At 35.2% G+C, this 16,617-nt stretch overlaps 1 protein-coding gene across 1 annotated transcript; it reads right to left on the bottom strand.

The window, feature by feature from the left end:
- Window positions 1-12,411: 12,411 nt before the first annotated feature.
- LOC133878002 (uncharacterized) lies at window positions 12,412-14,287 on the bottom strand. The gene is made up of 2 exons (XM_062316481.1): window positions 13,870-14,287; window positions 12,412-12,749 (listed from the first exon to the last, which is right to left on the bottom strand). The coding sequence occupies exon 1, from the start codon at window positions 14,190-14,192 to the stop codon at window positions 13,896-13,898; it is 297 nt and encodes a 98-aa protein (XP_062172465.1). The 5' UTR covers window positions 14,193-14,287; the 3' UTR covers window positions 12,412-12,749; window positions 13,870-13,895.
- Between the last annotated feature and the right edge of the window lie 2,330 nt (window positions 14,288-16,617).

The following is a 16,617-nucleotide window of genomic DNA, read 5'->3' as shown; positions in this document are numbered from 1 at the left end:
TTGGTTTTTTTTTTTTTTTTAATGAAACTCATATAAAATTATAAATAAATTTCAAAATAAAATAAAATAAAAATAACAAAAGAAGAAGAATAGAGGGTTGATTTCAGGTGATGGATCCCACTCACCCACCCTCTCTCAGGGAGGGGGGGAATCCATTACCCACCCTCTTGGGTGGTGGTGGTAGCCCCAATTCTCTCCACCAATGAGGTCGGCTCATCTCCTACTCTTATATTTTTTTTTTCATTTGTATTTTTTTTTTTTACTTTTCTAAAAAATATAAAAATATATTATATTTATGTAATAAATGATTAAAAAAATAGAAAATATATACAAATCGAATAAAGAAACATGTTATTTAATATATTTGGTCCTTCTTCTGTCCTTCAATTTTAAAAATTAATTATTAGATATGTAAAACTCACACACGACCGACCCACGTGTAGGTCTTACAGCTCCGATTGTTAATTTTCAAAAGACAAAAATAAGAGAATGAAAATATGGAAATGTTTTTAGACTTTAGTTTCAAAGGACAGCATCAACTTCCTTTCTTAAGGATTCTATTTTTTTTTGGTTCCATTGTCACCTTATTTCTTATTAGATTATGGTAAAAAGTCGATTCCTATATTTTTTTATGTGCTAAAAGTAATTAAAAACTAAGTGGAGACTTTTATGCCTTTGTCTTTGTGGAGTAAACTATTAGTCCTGTGATTTGTTAGGCATCAACATCCAACCAGTAGTGATTGTTCTTATCACATTCCACTTATGTGTGACCTTTTTTTTTTTTTGTGGTTTGTTTTATGCTTACTTTGAAGCCAAAAGAGGCTTTTCCCCTCAATATTTCGGCAATGTTTTTTTCCCTCTTGGTTTCTTCTATTGTTGGACTGATGCTTCATGGCTTCTCTTTTATATAATTCCCTAGATTCCAAATAAGGGAAGACAGTATCATTTTGAGAGCTATCATATCACCTAAAAGAATAATTCCTTCAAAATGCTTCTTCTTGTGAAGCATTGTTTTGCATATCATGTTATGATCAAAGCATCCCCTCCTTACAAATACAAAGAAAAGGGTTGTGCAAGGACAAACCCGGAGCGCGCGGGTGTCAGTACCTCATTAATGCTTTGGTCATTCCGATGAAAAATTATGATTCCGTCTCTGTTGGTACGGGATTAGTTAACACCATGATGAACCTCAATTTGCAAAAGACAACTTCTTTTGATTCCCATCTCCAAAAAGGATAACTAATCATCCCTCCCTCCCTTCCTCCCTCCCTCCCTCCCTCCTTTGTTAATCTTTTATTCAAATCATCAAAGCTCCCTAAGCTCCAAAGTTTCTTTTCCAATTTGTGGGACGAGGGGTATGGGCTTTTTGGGTATGCTCTTTGCAAATTTCTCATAAAATCATATCCTTCTTTAAACCCTAATTTGGCTTACAGTTGTGATATTCCTTGGAATTTGATCTCACCCAGATGAGATAAAAGAGAAAAACATGAATAAGAATTTTGGGTCATTTCCTTCTCCATCTTGGAAGCTCTACCAACATAAAATTAATGGCTGCCTTTGTCGGTGAGCCATCTGCACCATGAGCTAGCTCCTCCTTCAGATCAATACAAAATCAATTATTAGCTGTTGTCAATTATCAGCTGGACATTGGTTTGAGCCACATTTGGGACCCCCCAAAAAAAAATTAAAAAATTAAAAATAAGTTAGGTAGTGATACAAAAATGACTTTGTACGTTGTGGCCTACTTGGGGCCAAATTTTTGTAGGAGTAGTTCTTGTTGAATGGCCCAGCAAAAAGAAGGTTCTTACGAATGGACGAACCAATTTTGTTTGACAAATCTTCTTCTTAAAAAGATAGTTTTGAGCTGTTTGTTAATATATATATATTTTTTGGGTAAAAATATATGGCTATAAAAAACATTATCAAACGAGCCTAACATGTGTATGGACATGGTTGAATTTTAGTTGTATTTGACATAGAGATATGGAATATCTTTGGAATCCTTTATCCAACTACAGATGGAAAATATGAAGTTTTTTTTTTTTTTTTTTTTTTTTTTTTTTAATATATCTAATTATATTTGAATTTTTTAATAAAGATTGGTCAAGGATAATTACATTTGCATTATAAAATAATTATAAGATAAGAGGGTGTTTCTAGCATTACTATATGATGAATAAACGAGAGTTCCTTCAATAATGATGGGCCGTAAAACTCAATTTTTGCAACTTGTAATGAGATATTGACATATCATTTAAATGCACACTAAACATTAGACATGAAAACACCAAATTTTATACCAAAAAACAAAATCAACGAACAAAAGTGTACTTTTTGAGTTTTCTTCCTTATATATAAGTTGCAAAGATCACACCATCCATACCGGATCTGTCCAAGAAAACTGAGAAAAAATGAGGATCTACTGTCTAGAAATCGTCGTTGTTTAATTTATTTTAAAGGGTTGTGCATTTTTATGTTTATTGTATTTTTTTTTTTATTTTTAATGACTTGTTTGCTTAATAAATATGTAATATATTCTTTGGAATATGGAGTGGAAAGTGCAAACGTACCAAAATTAGGGAGCTAGCAGCTAGATCTACTGATTCACGTCTGGTACGTTTAAGATATCAATCATGTTCTAAAATAGTCAAATAAATTAATTAATTGGTAATTATGTTGTGAAAAGTAAATCCAATTTTCCCCTACAGGATTGTATATGCTTACGTATCTATCCAGAAGATAAAGATAAGATTATTTGTTTTTTTCCACTCCAAATGATAGATTAGTCAAGATGAGTGGGGGGGGGGTGAATATATATATATAATAGTCTTTAAAATGATAATTTCCAATCATGCCTAATGGTACAGCTCAGCTTAGAAATTCAGAATACCATCATCTAGCAAAATTAATGATTTTTCACTCGACAAAACAATAACTTATTATATTAGTAAACACTATTGGAAGATAGATGAAAATGATTACTATTTGAATTCAATATGTTAAATTGATATTTGTCTTTAGAACGTGAACGTAGTTCTCACATAATTAAATTGTTAATGGATTAATCATGTGTTTTAAAAACATATATCAATTTAATAAATTAGATTGAAATACTTTTTTCCAACCAAATTTATAGAAAAATTTGAAAAATATTACATGTACTTAAACTAATGCAATAGGTTAGTCTCATGTGAGAGCATAGTATGGGTTTTATCTATTCGAGCGAACGGGCGTGGTTTGAATTGTCCGAACACATGTCCGAGTAGGTGCATGCATAGGGTTTGCCCATTCGCACGGTCACATGGGTTGCCGTGTTGCACAAGACAGGAATCCAGTTAGTCTTAGATCAATTTAATAAATTAGATCGAAATAATTTTTTCTAACCAAATTTATAGAAAAATTTGAAAAATGCTACATGTTCTTAAACTTTTACAAATAAAATTTGAGAAAAAAAGAAAGTGATTCTAGAGCTACTTCCATAGTACTAACAACCAGGCCGCCCTGAGGGCTGAGGCCATAATTCTTTTGAGGCAAATTCTTTTATTTTTACAAATTAAAGCTAATGCGCGCAGGAGGTTAGTCTCATGTGAGAGCATAGTACGGGTTTTATCTATTCGAGCAGACGGGCGTGGTTTGAATTGTCCGAACACATGTCCGAGTAGGTGCATGCATAGGGTTTGCCCATGCGCGCGGTCACATGGGTTGCCGTGTTGCACAAGATAGGGATCCAGTTAGTCTTAGATCAATTTAATAAATTAGATCGAAATAATTTTTTCTAACCAAATTTATAGAAAATTTTGAAAAATGCTACATGCACTTAAACTTTTACAAAGAAAATTTGAGGAAAAAAAAAAGTGATTCTAGAGTTACTTCCATAGTACTAACAACCAGGCCGGCCTGAGGCCTAAGGCCATAATTATTTTGAGGCAAATTCTTTATTTTTACAAATTAAAGCTAATGCGCATAGTAGGTTAGTCTCGTGTGAGAGCATAGTACGGATTTTATCTATTCAAGCGGACGGGCGTGGTTTGAATTGTCCGAACACATGTTCGAGTAGGTGCATGCATTGGGTTTGCCCATGAGTGTGGTCACATGGGTTGCCGTATTGCACAAGACAAGGATCCAGTTAGGCTTAGATCAATTTAATAAATTAGATCGAAATAATTTTTTCTAACCAAATTTATAGAAAATTTTGAAAAATGCTACATGTACTTAAACTTTTACAAAGAAAATTTGAGGAAAAAAACAAGTGATTCTAGAGTTACTTCCATAGTACTAACAACCAGGCCGGCCTGAGGCCTGAGGCCATAATTATTTTGAGGCAAATTCTTTATTTTTACAAATTAAAGCTAATGCGCATAGTAGGTTAGTCTCGTGTGAGAGCATAGTACGGATTTTATCTATTCGAGCGGACGGGCGTGGTTTGAATTGTCCGAACACATGTTCGAGTAGGTGCATGCATTGGGTTTGCCCATGAGTGTGGTCACATGGGTTGCCGTGTTGCACAAGACAGGGATCCAGTTAGGCTTAGATCAATTTAATAAATTAGATCGAAATAATTTTTTCTAACCAAATTTATAGAAAAATTTGAAAAATGTTACATGTTCTTAAACTTTTACAAAGAAAATTTGAGAAAAAAAGAAAGTGATTCTAGAGTTACTTCCATAATACTAACAACCAGGCCGCCCTGAGGGCTGAGGCCATAATTCTTTTGAGGCAAATTCTTTTATTTTTACAAATTAAAACTAATGCGCGCAGTAGGTTAGTCTCATGTGAGAGCATAGTACAGGTTTCATCTATTCGATTTGGCGGGATTTGAACTGTCCAAACACATGTCCTAGTAGGTGCATGCATAGGGTTTGCCCATGCGCGCGGTCACATGGGCTGCCGTGTTGCACAAACCAGGGATCCAGTTAGTCTTCCACAATTCACATTACCCTCACTGTTTGAAGCTAGCAGACAAATTAAGTCGACGGTCGTAATTCTGGGCTTGACCTTAATTTGTTGGCAAGTGGCAAAACACACACACACACAGGGAGGGAGGGAGAGAAGTTATAGAAGAAAGTCAGCAAAGGGTTGGCACCCCCATAACCCCACCAAGTGAAAAGCTGGAAAGTTGGCGAAGAAAAGCCATCAGTCAATTATCATCGATCATGTTCTAAACAAAGGAAGAAGAAGAGGGGTGATGGTGGTGTTGTATATATAAATCTTTTCTATCACCTCCTTTTCACATTTGATGGCCCTTTTCCCTCCTTTTCCGTCCCATAATTGTGCTAACTCTATGATTATTATTATTAATTTTTTTTTCTTTTTTTTTTCCCCCCTCCCATTATTGTACTATCGATTCTTGTCAAACGCTGCTATATATCTAGAAAACTGAAGGCAAAGGCCCCATGTGTATAGTAGGAGACACATGTCCCGTGATTGGTGTATTGCCAGCACTCTCAGTTACTGTTTGAAATTATTAAAGTCCACAACACAATCTTCCATATCTAAAATCTAAATTCTAAAGTCTATGTCTTCACACATCACATATTATAATCCTCCACTACTTACTTTTCCAGTCAATGGCCTGTTAACTGTATTGCATAAGTGGGGGAGTAGTTTAAAGCTAAGGTTTTTGACATGAGATAAAGATATGTGAAAACTTCTGTTTTTGTGATTTGAATGGTGTTCGGTCGGTTGTTTGTAATTAACGTATTTGTAGCGATTTACCTTTAACCATACAATATTGCCTGTTTTTGGCTCTTCCGAACCGAACTGTTTAAAAGATCATCGATCCAGCTATTATTCTCGCTGAAACACTTTTAACTGCGGAGTTTTTATAAGTTCATAGCTATCACAACTTTAAAATTTTTTTTTTTTTTTTGTTTTGAAATAAAAGCTTTCATTGAATCAACTAAACCATATACAACTCTTCAGTTAAAACTGGAAGCACACTCCCTAATCTAGAGGAAACAACCACACTGTCTTTAGGACAAGAACAACATGCTACAGACTAACTTTATACACAAAGAGGAAACCAGCTATACAAATACAAACAAAGAAAACAACCTACTGCGTTGTATCAAAAAAAGTGCATTTATATATATAAGTACATTTTCATTCCCAAGTGATGTTAGACATCAATTGTATTTGTCTTTTAAATAAAAAAAAATGCGAAGACACAAACAAAAGTAGTACAAAACTAAAGGGAGAGATATCTTATAATAGAACTCGTATCTAATGTAAGATAGAAAAGTGCCTTCTCTTGCAGAAAGCATGAAGCTTCCGTTGAGGTATGTTGTATTCAAGTTGTTACAAATTAGTTGCTTTATAGTGCTTAACTGGGAAGTGTAATAAAAGATTGAGAAGGTCCATTTAGGTTTAAATGCCTCCGGAGTAGAGTGGCAATTCGTGTTGAGTTCAGATCGTGTCGAGACACAAATATAAGATTAGGTCAATTTTAATCCGATTCATTTAATTCAACGGGTCAGACGTGCCCTTCAACCCGAACCCACTAATTTCGTGTTGAATTCATATCGGGTCGCGGGTTGTGTCAAAAATTGACAGTCCTAAATGTTACATGTCGGGTTCGGATCGTGTCGATGTATGCGTATAAGACTACATAGATCAATCATAACCCGACCCGTTTAATTAAACGAGTTAAGACCTCTCCTGCTACTTTCATGTTGAGTTTATAGGTCGTGTAAAAAATTACATGTCAGCCTTACAGTCCTGAGCGTGAAAATTGGTCCAAGAAAACTGAAAAGCAAATTATCCTGGCCTCCGAGTCTATTTTTTGTGTAACAGGGATGAAGCAAACAACTTGTATTTAGGGTGTAATATGCAACGTACGAAAGTTGATTGTTTTTTGGTTGTTGATGCCATTGGAGCAGGGATGTCACGAGCATGGGCAAGTTGTAAACAATCTATAAGTCTTGGTACCTTTTCAGAGGAAGACAGCTGTGGGAACCAAACTCTAGCTTATAATGTTTACCTTTTACGTCATTGTGACAATATTCTAAGCAAATCTAAGTCGTTTCCACAAGGACTTAGAATTTCACGATAATATAGAAAGTAGCCAGCATGGCGCAGCTGCCATAACCATGGAAATAGAATAATGGCCAAACCACCACCACCACCACCACCACCATCAGTGTGAGGGTCATTTTATAGAGGTGTTAGCTTTAGAACATGGGCAGCATCTCCTAAAAGATATAACACAGCAGAAAATGCAAGATTATCTATCACAAGTGAAAGATTCTGAGTTGATGCTGTCATGCTGCGGGGAAATTCTCACCTACTAGCCATTTTCTGCTATATAGCAGTCAAGGCTTGACTGATGGTTCCAAACAGCCTATTCCAATCAAATCTTGAAATAGTGCAAAACATAATGATGGTTTTGTTTCTTAAGTTACCCAAAACCCTTTTCAGTTTTGTCAATCACGAAGCATCAGGTTGTTATGAATTAATGCTTTCAAATAATGCAAACAATTCTTTATCATCAAGGCATCTCATTAGCTAGAAAATACTACAGGAATCGCAGCATCATCACTGCAGTTTGGAATCTGCATATGTTTAATGTTTTATTCTCCACCACCACAATGCAAGCCGATATTCTCTGCCACCTACCACTAGCTGATTCCTAGCTGAACTACACATCTTTCTTTCCTACCAATCTACCTTCAATAATTATCATTTACTTCATTCTCCTGGAGAAAGGAATATGACAAGCCATATACAGGCAACGGGTGCCCCGGAGATCATATAAGGTGCCAGCCCCCTACCAATATCAACTAACACAGCAATTTCAGAAGGTCGAAGCAAACAAAGTAGAGGATCACAGCATTGAAGGAAAGCTTGCAAAAGCTCCTGTGACACAGTAAATTTCTAGACTAGAAGCTACACTCTAACTATCATGAAACCCTGCATTTTCTCATAGAAGGATGCAAAAATCATGCTGTGTTAAATGGAGTGGTAATATTGAGTTTTTGGTATTTTAGCAATCATACTGAACTCTTAAAAGGAAATTCTCAAGCGCTCATGAACTGTAACTTATTCACCCACAAATTACAAAAAGAAAAAAGTATGTCAACTGAAGTCTAAAAAAGCAACCAAGGTCATAGTCATTCACATTATCAAATCTCATAAATGTATGTGAATGGTAGTAATCGCTTTCGAAATACATTAGAGCGACTGCAATAATATCATAGACATCAAATGCAAGTAAACTTTAAGAACTCCAAATCTCATTCTTAAGAAAACTGACTTGGACAAGATGAAGATTCAATGTGGTTGTTCATGGTATTTGGATCCATTTGATGCCCATAAACTATAAGCATGCTCAAAAAGGTTTGCATTGGACTCTGCAAAGAGGATAGGGAGTCCCAACTGTTACACAACCCCATATTGGCAGATCTTACAATCTTGTCACATTATAAGAAGCTTACATCTGATTGCCAAAGTCCCCATACATACACAACCGCATACAAAACAAATGCGCATGTGTGTATGATATATATACATATATATACCCTGACCCAAAGTAAATACTAGGAAGAACTCACCGTTAAATTACCACTTATCCCAAAAACTTAAACTAAGAGGAAGATGTAAATTTAATCATTTAATCAATACTTTAACACTCAGTTTGCTTGCTTTTGTCTAATGTCCATTATTCTTTTCAAACACCTCCCGAAGCTTGCTACCATGTAATCACCCCCATTTACTTCTATTTACTTTATTAATACATTTTTATTCTCTTCTGACCTTATCACTCTTGCTCAGCTCAGCCTAGCCTATTTTCACTTACCTAGTATTAGGGCTGGTAATTTTTGACATGGCCTGCAAACTCGACACGAAGTTAAAGGGTTAGGGTTAAGCTTAAAAAAGTTGACCTGTTAGACCCGTTTAATAAAAGAGTCATTACAGGGTCAACTCGTTTGACCCATGGGTCGACCCGTATACTTAAACATTTTTTTTTTCTTTTAATATTAAAAATTAAATCTAAACAGTCATGTTGCCTCTCTCTTTCTTTCACTATCTAAAGAGTAAAGACTGAACTAAAAAAATATCACAAAAAACAAAACAACTCAATATTTCATATTTCAACTGTTAAATAATATGATTATTCAAACAATATGATTTTTTTTTGTTTAAATTTGTGTTTGTGTTTTTATTTTTATTTTTATAGACTTTATTATATAATGGGTCAAACGGGTTTGTCAACCCGACATGACCCGTTTGACCAATTTAATAAACGGGTTGGGTCGTGTCAACCCGTTATTGAAGTGGGTCGTGTTAGAGTCGAAGGGTCTGACCATTTTATTTAAACAGGTCGTGTCAGGGTTGACCCTTAACAGGTTGGCGGGTCAAACGGGTCATGTCAACCCATTTTGACAGCCCTACCTAGTACCCTGGACCAAGTCCTTGGATATACCTTATTTGGGCATATCTTACTCTCTTAGCCTATAAAACTTGCCACCCCCACATATAAACCGCTAGGCCTTGTTGCACCTTGCTATCCTTGTTTCCTGCAACATATAGCTTTCAATAACATTTAGTTAATTAGTCACCCGGTGTCCTGCTTATAAATTTCTATCCAATTATTAAACTTGATATGATGTAAGTGAAAACAAAAGCTCATTATTACAACCATACACTTACTATGTTCTTTATTTTATAGATCCTGATGCCCCAAATTTTAACACGTAGATTATGTAACTAATTTTTCCTCAGCTACAAGGATAAGATCAATAGCGATAGGTATAAGGATCTGGTGTGGGGGTGACAAAGTAGGTCTATAATAGTGAAAATTTGTCACAGAATGAGAAGTAGATAGGGGAAGTAAAAAGAACCGGATATAGGGAACCAACATTTTGCAAGAAGAGTATGGTAATGGTGCCACAGCATTTTAGACAGAAGCAGGCAAGACTGAAAATTTAAAACATTGACTTTGGGGTTAGGGAGTTGAATGTGATTGTTCAGTTTTGACAACAACAGCCATGAGAGAAAACACACTGTATTCTCACGAATTTAAACTGAAAAGTGGGTAAAGTAAGAGAGTGAAGAGAGTGAACACATCAATTATACACATGCTTTCGTGGAGAGACAATAGTCTTATGTAAAAGTGATTCAATACTGATGAAACACCCAGACTAACTCACTAGCAAAACAGTGGAAGACATACATTGACCAACTTGAAAGACATCCTGTGATTGCTCAGCCAAGCTAATTTTCTTCCATCCAAAAACAGCGTACAAAACCCACACTTAATTGTGTGTCTATCCCAAGTACATAGATATTATACTCACCTAATCTGCTTAGTGAAAGAATTTATTAGGGTTTTCAATTTTTCTTTTATCAATGGCAATAGTAGGTACAAATTGGATAGCCTTACCACTTCCAAGAACCTCCCCTCCCATGGCTTGAACAAAAATCTCCGCCCTAATAAAGGGGGAGAAGTACCGCCTGGCTACAAGGGCTTGTAGTCACATGGGATTTTCATTGATTGATTAATTTTTCACATATATTTTTATGAATTGTGAAAATCAACCCAACTAATGAAAAATATAAATCCTTGAGATCATAAAAAATCACCACTAAGATCTAGGACTATCTAAAGTTGATGTCGTACAGAGAAATCAAGCTCAAACACATAATTGAGGTTTCCTAATAATCTTTGAGCAAAAAATATTTTGTCATCACCAAGTAATTATTTGTACAGTGACCAGACAAGAATCAAAAACTAACCTTCAAATCATCTCCTCCAGCAGTGGTGGAACCAGAAACTTTTTCTTGGGAAGCATGGTTAATATCAATCCTATAGATATACATACCCATTGCGCATTAAATCCAATCACAAAACTACAAGATAATTATAGTGTTTCAAAGTTCATTTTGGAACTAACCATACTGAACCAGATCATAAATTTCTTTGGTAGAAAATTCATAATGTATATGCTTATTCATTACAAAATAATATTTTTTTCATATAATATATGAATGGTTGTATATATATATATATATAGAATGCTTGTACTTAGTATGTAATTGATGGATATTTTTTATTTCCTTGTGTAAAGGGTATAATTTTAGGGGTTATGACTTAATTTCCATGCATATTGTCCATGAATACCTTATTAATAAGGGGATATAAGTATTCAAAAGATCTTTTATGGGAGAAGAGGGGGAGTGCGATGAAGGGGGTTTCAGAAACTCTGGGGGCGCCAATGGCCTCCTCTGGTCTACATGAGGCTCCACCACTGTCCTCTAGTCCCCAGGAAGTTAAACTCTATGACTATTAAACATGGCCAAGAGACTAAGAGATCTACCTCCAATCCTGCAAGTCTCATTATGGAACTCGACTAGCAAATTATAAGAGCAAATAAATTCCTCCAGTCATATACTACCCCCATTCCTCAACAAGAAACTAACTCTTTAGGAGCAGCAGGGTCTTGACTGGAACTGTTATGAACCTCCACCCCCCCCCCCCCCCCCCCCCCCACACACACACACACAAATTACAAAAATCCTCCAAATAACTGTTAAAAATTCTTAAACTCGTATAAGGCTGAAGGTATTTCCTTGGCAAGAGAACTGGATATCTTGCTAAAGTTTTGCTCATTTTGCTTGATTGCATTGCAGATCTATAGATAGATTTGCAACTAAAAACAATCATATTTTATGGTCTTTAAATTGGCATTGCAATTACCAAAAAAATTCAGCATTGCCTTTTCTCCTGCACTATTGGTCAAGCCAAAGAGCAAATAAGCAATAAGACTCACATTTCTGTAGCTTCTCCTATAAAAAGAAAAAAACTCACCAATAAAACTTGTCATATATTATACTACAAAGATTCTTATTTCAGTTTCACAAAGCCACCACACATGTCATGTCAACAACTAAAAATAAAGAAATATCCTATTCCTTGATTTCAGAACAAAACCCAATTTCCAGTTATACCAGGATATTTCCAGATTTACTGGATGAAGATTAGTGTGGTTCCTTATTTTCCTCTGCTATTGTAGACTTCAACCAGCATCAGTACAGTCATTGCTCTATTGGACATGTCCTAAACAATGAAAATAGGCACTCCCTCCCTTTACGAGAAGCTTTAGGTCGCTCTATCCTGAGTGTAGCAACTCTAGATTTTAAGCCCTCCCTTTGTTGATTCTCCTTGCTTGGTCAAGAACATGAGAGGCTTCCTAACTGACTTATCTGTCAACACATTGATTGAGTACATTGTTAAAGGTGGATTTAGCATGATTTATTTAGACTTCTTCAAAACTATCAGAGTCATAATTTAAAATTTTACCATTCTTTTGTCCCATTCGAAAATAAATTCTCCTCGTTGCATTGTCAAGTATAACAAAGTCAAAGCAAAAAAAAAAAAAAAAAAAAAACTCAAATCAAATATGCGACTGCAAATTATTGATGCTATACAAGATTGAGTTATTATTTTACTTTTAATATAACTATCATATACTCTTTTCAATACAATCTTTAATAAGATTTAAGTCACGGATATCACCCCACTAGGAAAATAAAAATCCCTAGAGATCCAATAATCAGAACTGTGGTCCTCTACACTATCTTACATAGAAAAAAATTCCTTCTCACCCAGCAATGACCATAAAAGCAACCAACCAAGAAGCCTACGCCTGCTTAGCGATGATCTCCAGTCATTTTTCTGTCAAACACTGCAATTCTTTAACATAGCCAGGAATTCATCCAAAGAATCGGTCTCCTGTCCATCCTACAAGTTCCTACAAAAATGCATGAGACTCAATAAGCCAGTGAAGAAGTCAAATCATAATTCAGAAGCAATGACAAATATATCCAAAAATGATTAATGATTAGGCAAATCCCTGAGCTGATCCTTAACACAGCTCCCCAACAAGAAGCCAACTCTTCTAAAAGCTTGCAACCATGGAGGGAACTCTAAGGAACACGTCCAGTTTAAGTTCCAATTTATTTTTGAAAGACCTTGAAGTTAATCATCAGTGAGAGAATTAAATATCTTGCGAAGTTTCAGTCAATTTAAAGGGTTTACTTCTCTGGTTGCAAATATCTACTCTCACAACCCCCCTTCCCCCCTGCCTGAAAGAAAAAGGGTCCGTGCTTGTTAATTAGGCTAAAAAGCTAAGGAAAAGGATTAAATAGAGGAACTCAAGAACAGAAGAAGGTTCCATATAACAGTATAAGGAGGTAGTGATACATGGAGCCCTGTATTCACATGACCTAGCCGTTCTCTTTGAACAATCTTTGCAATTAACTCAGCCTATTGGGTTGTGATTTTGCTAATATTGCATTTGATATGGATTTGTCATGTCAGACCCATCGCTACTTCCAAAACCCTCAAAAGATCCTATGTTTGAGGATTAATAGATGGAAAATTACTCCAGACTACATCCTATCAAGAATTAGTTTCGAAATTATATATGATCAACAAGAAGTTATTTATTCAATTAATGTTGATTTAGGTGTTAATAAATGACAGCAATTGTGAATCCACAGTTGTACTAATTAAACAATCCCAATAGTTGAAGGGCATTGGGAAGCCAACACCAGGAACACTTCAATCTCTCAAACAACCCAATTCATGAATTCAAACCATTTACCCTAAACATTAAGAGAGAGAAGAAAAAAAAAGATCCATTCTTGATCATCACCAATCACCACAATCCAACATTACCAATTTGAACAAAAAAAGAATTTGCAAACAGCGCAATTTATTTATCCCCATAATCCACCTAAAAAATCAACCTAAAGAAAAATTCATCCATTAATTTAATCAGCAACCAAATTAGCATAAACCCCGCATTAACATAACTGAAACGAAAAGGAAAAAAAGAAGAAGCAAGAAATGGACAGGAAGTAAGTTACTGTGCATGAATTCCAGTGAGAGAGAATCAATCAGAATGGGAGTGGTAGTAGTAGTGGTTGTAATTGACGGTGGAGGAAGAGTCATCGGAGTCCTCGTCACCGTCGGAGGAGGAGGAATAGGAGTAGTAGAAGGTATCAGGAGGAGGGAGGCAGAGAAAAGTCCAGAAGCAGAGAGCGAGGCGACCCAGTTGCTGTAATGGGAAGCAGCAGATGAGATCCAACAGCTGCTGGCTGCTCAGCCGCTCTGGCATGCACGCTATGAATTGCCATGCGTCGGCGGACACGTGCGCCACCGAGAGCACCATCGAGCTGTTGAACACCATTTGGCTGTCTCTGTATCCCCTGTTTCTCTCGCTCTCTGTGCCTGGACACAAGAAAAGCTCTGTTTCTCAGACTCTGTCTCTGTCTAATTAATTGAGGTTTGCTTTGGTTTGTTTGTTTAGAAAGTCAAAGTCGGTTCGCTTCTTTGATTGTCGTTCTCGTTACGTTTCTAAAGTTTGAGTTATTACTTCATCTTAAAAATATATATATATTATTAATTATTTTTAATTAATAATAATAATAATAATATTATTATTATTTTTTTAACATTCATTAAACTATATCGAATATGGTCAAATTTATATTATTAATTCGACAAGTTTAAATAAGGGATAAATAAGTCTTTATTTTTTGCCCATGTGATTTAACGTCTTTATTTCTTGCCTTTTGTGATTTATTTCGTATCGTAGATGGTACTTCATTTATAGTTAAACCTCTATCCAAACTTCCATCCAAAAATTTACGGAAATTCACGTCAACACTTCGACATGTGTCATATACATTTAAAAAATTAAAAAATTTAAAATAATAAAAACTTCAAAAAATTTAAAAGCTTTAAAATTTTTATTTTTTATTTTTAAAAGAAAGAAAGAAGAAGAGGGGTGACTGAGCCAAACTCCCTAATTTTTTTTTTTTTTCCCTCTTTGGTCTTGTGGGGGTAACCGAACCGCCCCAAGGGCCAAGCCCACTAAATTTCCTCTTCTTCTTTTTTTTTTTTTTCCTCTCTCTCTCTTTGGCCATTGGGAGTGATTGAACCCAAGGTTGGCAAAACGGGTTCACATCGGGTTTGAGTCAACTCGTTTGACCCGCCAACCTGTTAAGGGTTAACCCTGACACAACCCGTTTAACTAAAAGGGTTAGACACTTCAACCCTAACATGACCCACTTAAATAACGGGTTGATACAACACGACGTATGACCCATTATATAATAAAGTCTATAAAAATAAAAACACAAATATAAATAATAATAAAAAAATTATATTGTTTGAATAATCATATTACTCAATAGTTGAAAGTATGAAACGTTGAGTTGTTTTATTATTTACTTGTCTATCCAACTTCAAGTTTGAAAACTTGAAAGAAGACAAAAATTTGGCTAATTTTTTTTAGTTTTTGCCTTTTTTGATAAAGTTCTAACTCATTAAAAAAAAAGACTTGTTTTGTCTTTTGTGAGATTTTTTTAGTTTAGTCTTTATTTTTTAGACGGTGAAAGAAATAAAAAGATAACATGATTGTTTATGTTTACTTTTTTAATGTTGAAAAAAAAAAAATAAAATATAAGTGTACGGGTCAACGAGTTGACCCACTAATGACCCGTTTATTAAACGGGTTTAACAGATCAATTTTTTTTATAACCCGAATCATTTTAAGCTTAACCCTAATCTTTTAACTTCGTGTCGGGTTCACAGAATGTGTAAAAAATTGCAAGTCCTAATTGAACCACCCCCAAGAGTCAAACCTTCTAAGCTTTTTTTCTTTTTTTTTTTTTTTTTTTTGCTCTTTGACCTTGTGGGAGTGGCCGAACCACCCTCAAGGGCCATGGAGGTGGTTCGGCCACCCCTAGACCGGCCAAGGGGGTGGCTGAGCCACCCTTCATTTTTTTCAAATTTTTTTTTAAGCTTTTATATTTTTTTAAGTTTTTATTATTTTATGTTTTTGGATATTTTTTAATTCTTAATTAGTTATAGGACACGTGTCAACACCTTAAAGGTGTTAACATGGATCTCCATCAATTTTCTGGCGAAAGTACCATATCCGTCTTTAATCATAAAGATGTACCATCTACGATACGAAATGAAACATAAAGGACAAAATAAAGACGTTAAGGTATTGATTTGTTTTTCCCTCCCAACACATTATACATTTAAATACTTTTATTTGAGTTTAATTTGTTTTTCCCTCAACTTTTAAGGATTAAAAAAAAAAAAAAAAAAAAAAAAAAGGGATAAAATCTAATCTTAGCCATGAAATGAAACGTTGGGAGCTCGATTTGCATTGTATTCCAAGAGTTTTTAAGCCACAACCTGTGAATCACTCATTAACCATTGACCAATCATTTATCATCTAGGCAAATTTTAAGCAAATTAATTTTTTTGTGCTTCTCCACACCCATCCAGGTGGGTGGATTACATTTTTTTACTCTGCTTAATTAAGTCCACCATTCTCTTATTATTCTATCAAAAACAAGTCAAGGAGGATGTCATGAAGAAAATTGAGGATTTACGTGCAAGAATATGGGTTATAAGAATTCAGCCTTAGTGATGATGATATTGATTTCTGTGTTGCTATTGTTGTTGACGGCCCATGCAGAAAGGAAAGACACGTTCTCACTGTGCGCCAAAGATTGCATGCCTATATGCATGGCTTTACATCGTGCCACACTATTGGCTTGTAAGTTTGGATGTGCCGGTGGTTGCAAACAGTT

The sequence above is a fragment of the Alnus glutinosa genome, chromosome 9 (assembly GCF_958979055.1).
Source record: "Alnus glutinosa chromosome 9, dhAlnGlut1.1, whole genome shotgun sequence".
NCBI classification, from domain to species: domain Eukaryota; kingdom Viridiplantae; phylum Streptophyta; class Magnoliopsida; order Fagales; family Betulaceae; genus Alnus; species Alnus glutinosa.
Note: the sequence above shows the minus strand (reverse complement) of the source record. Positions and strands in the feature narration are given on the sequence as shown.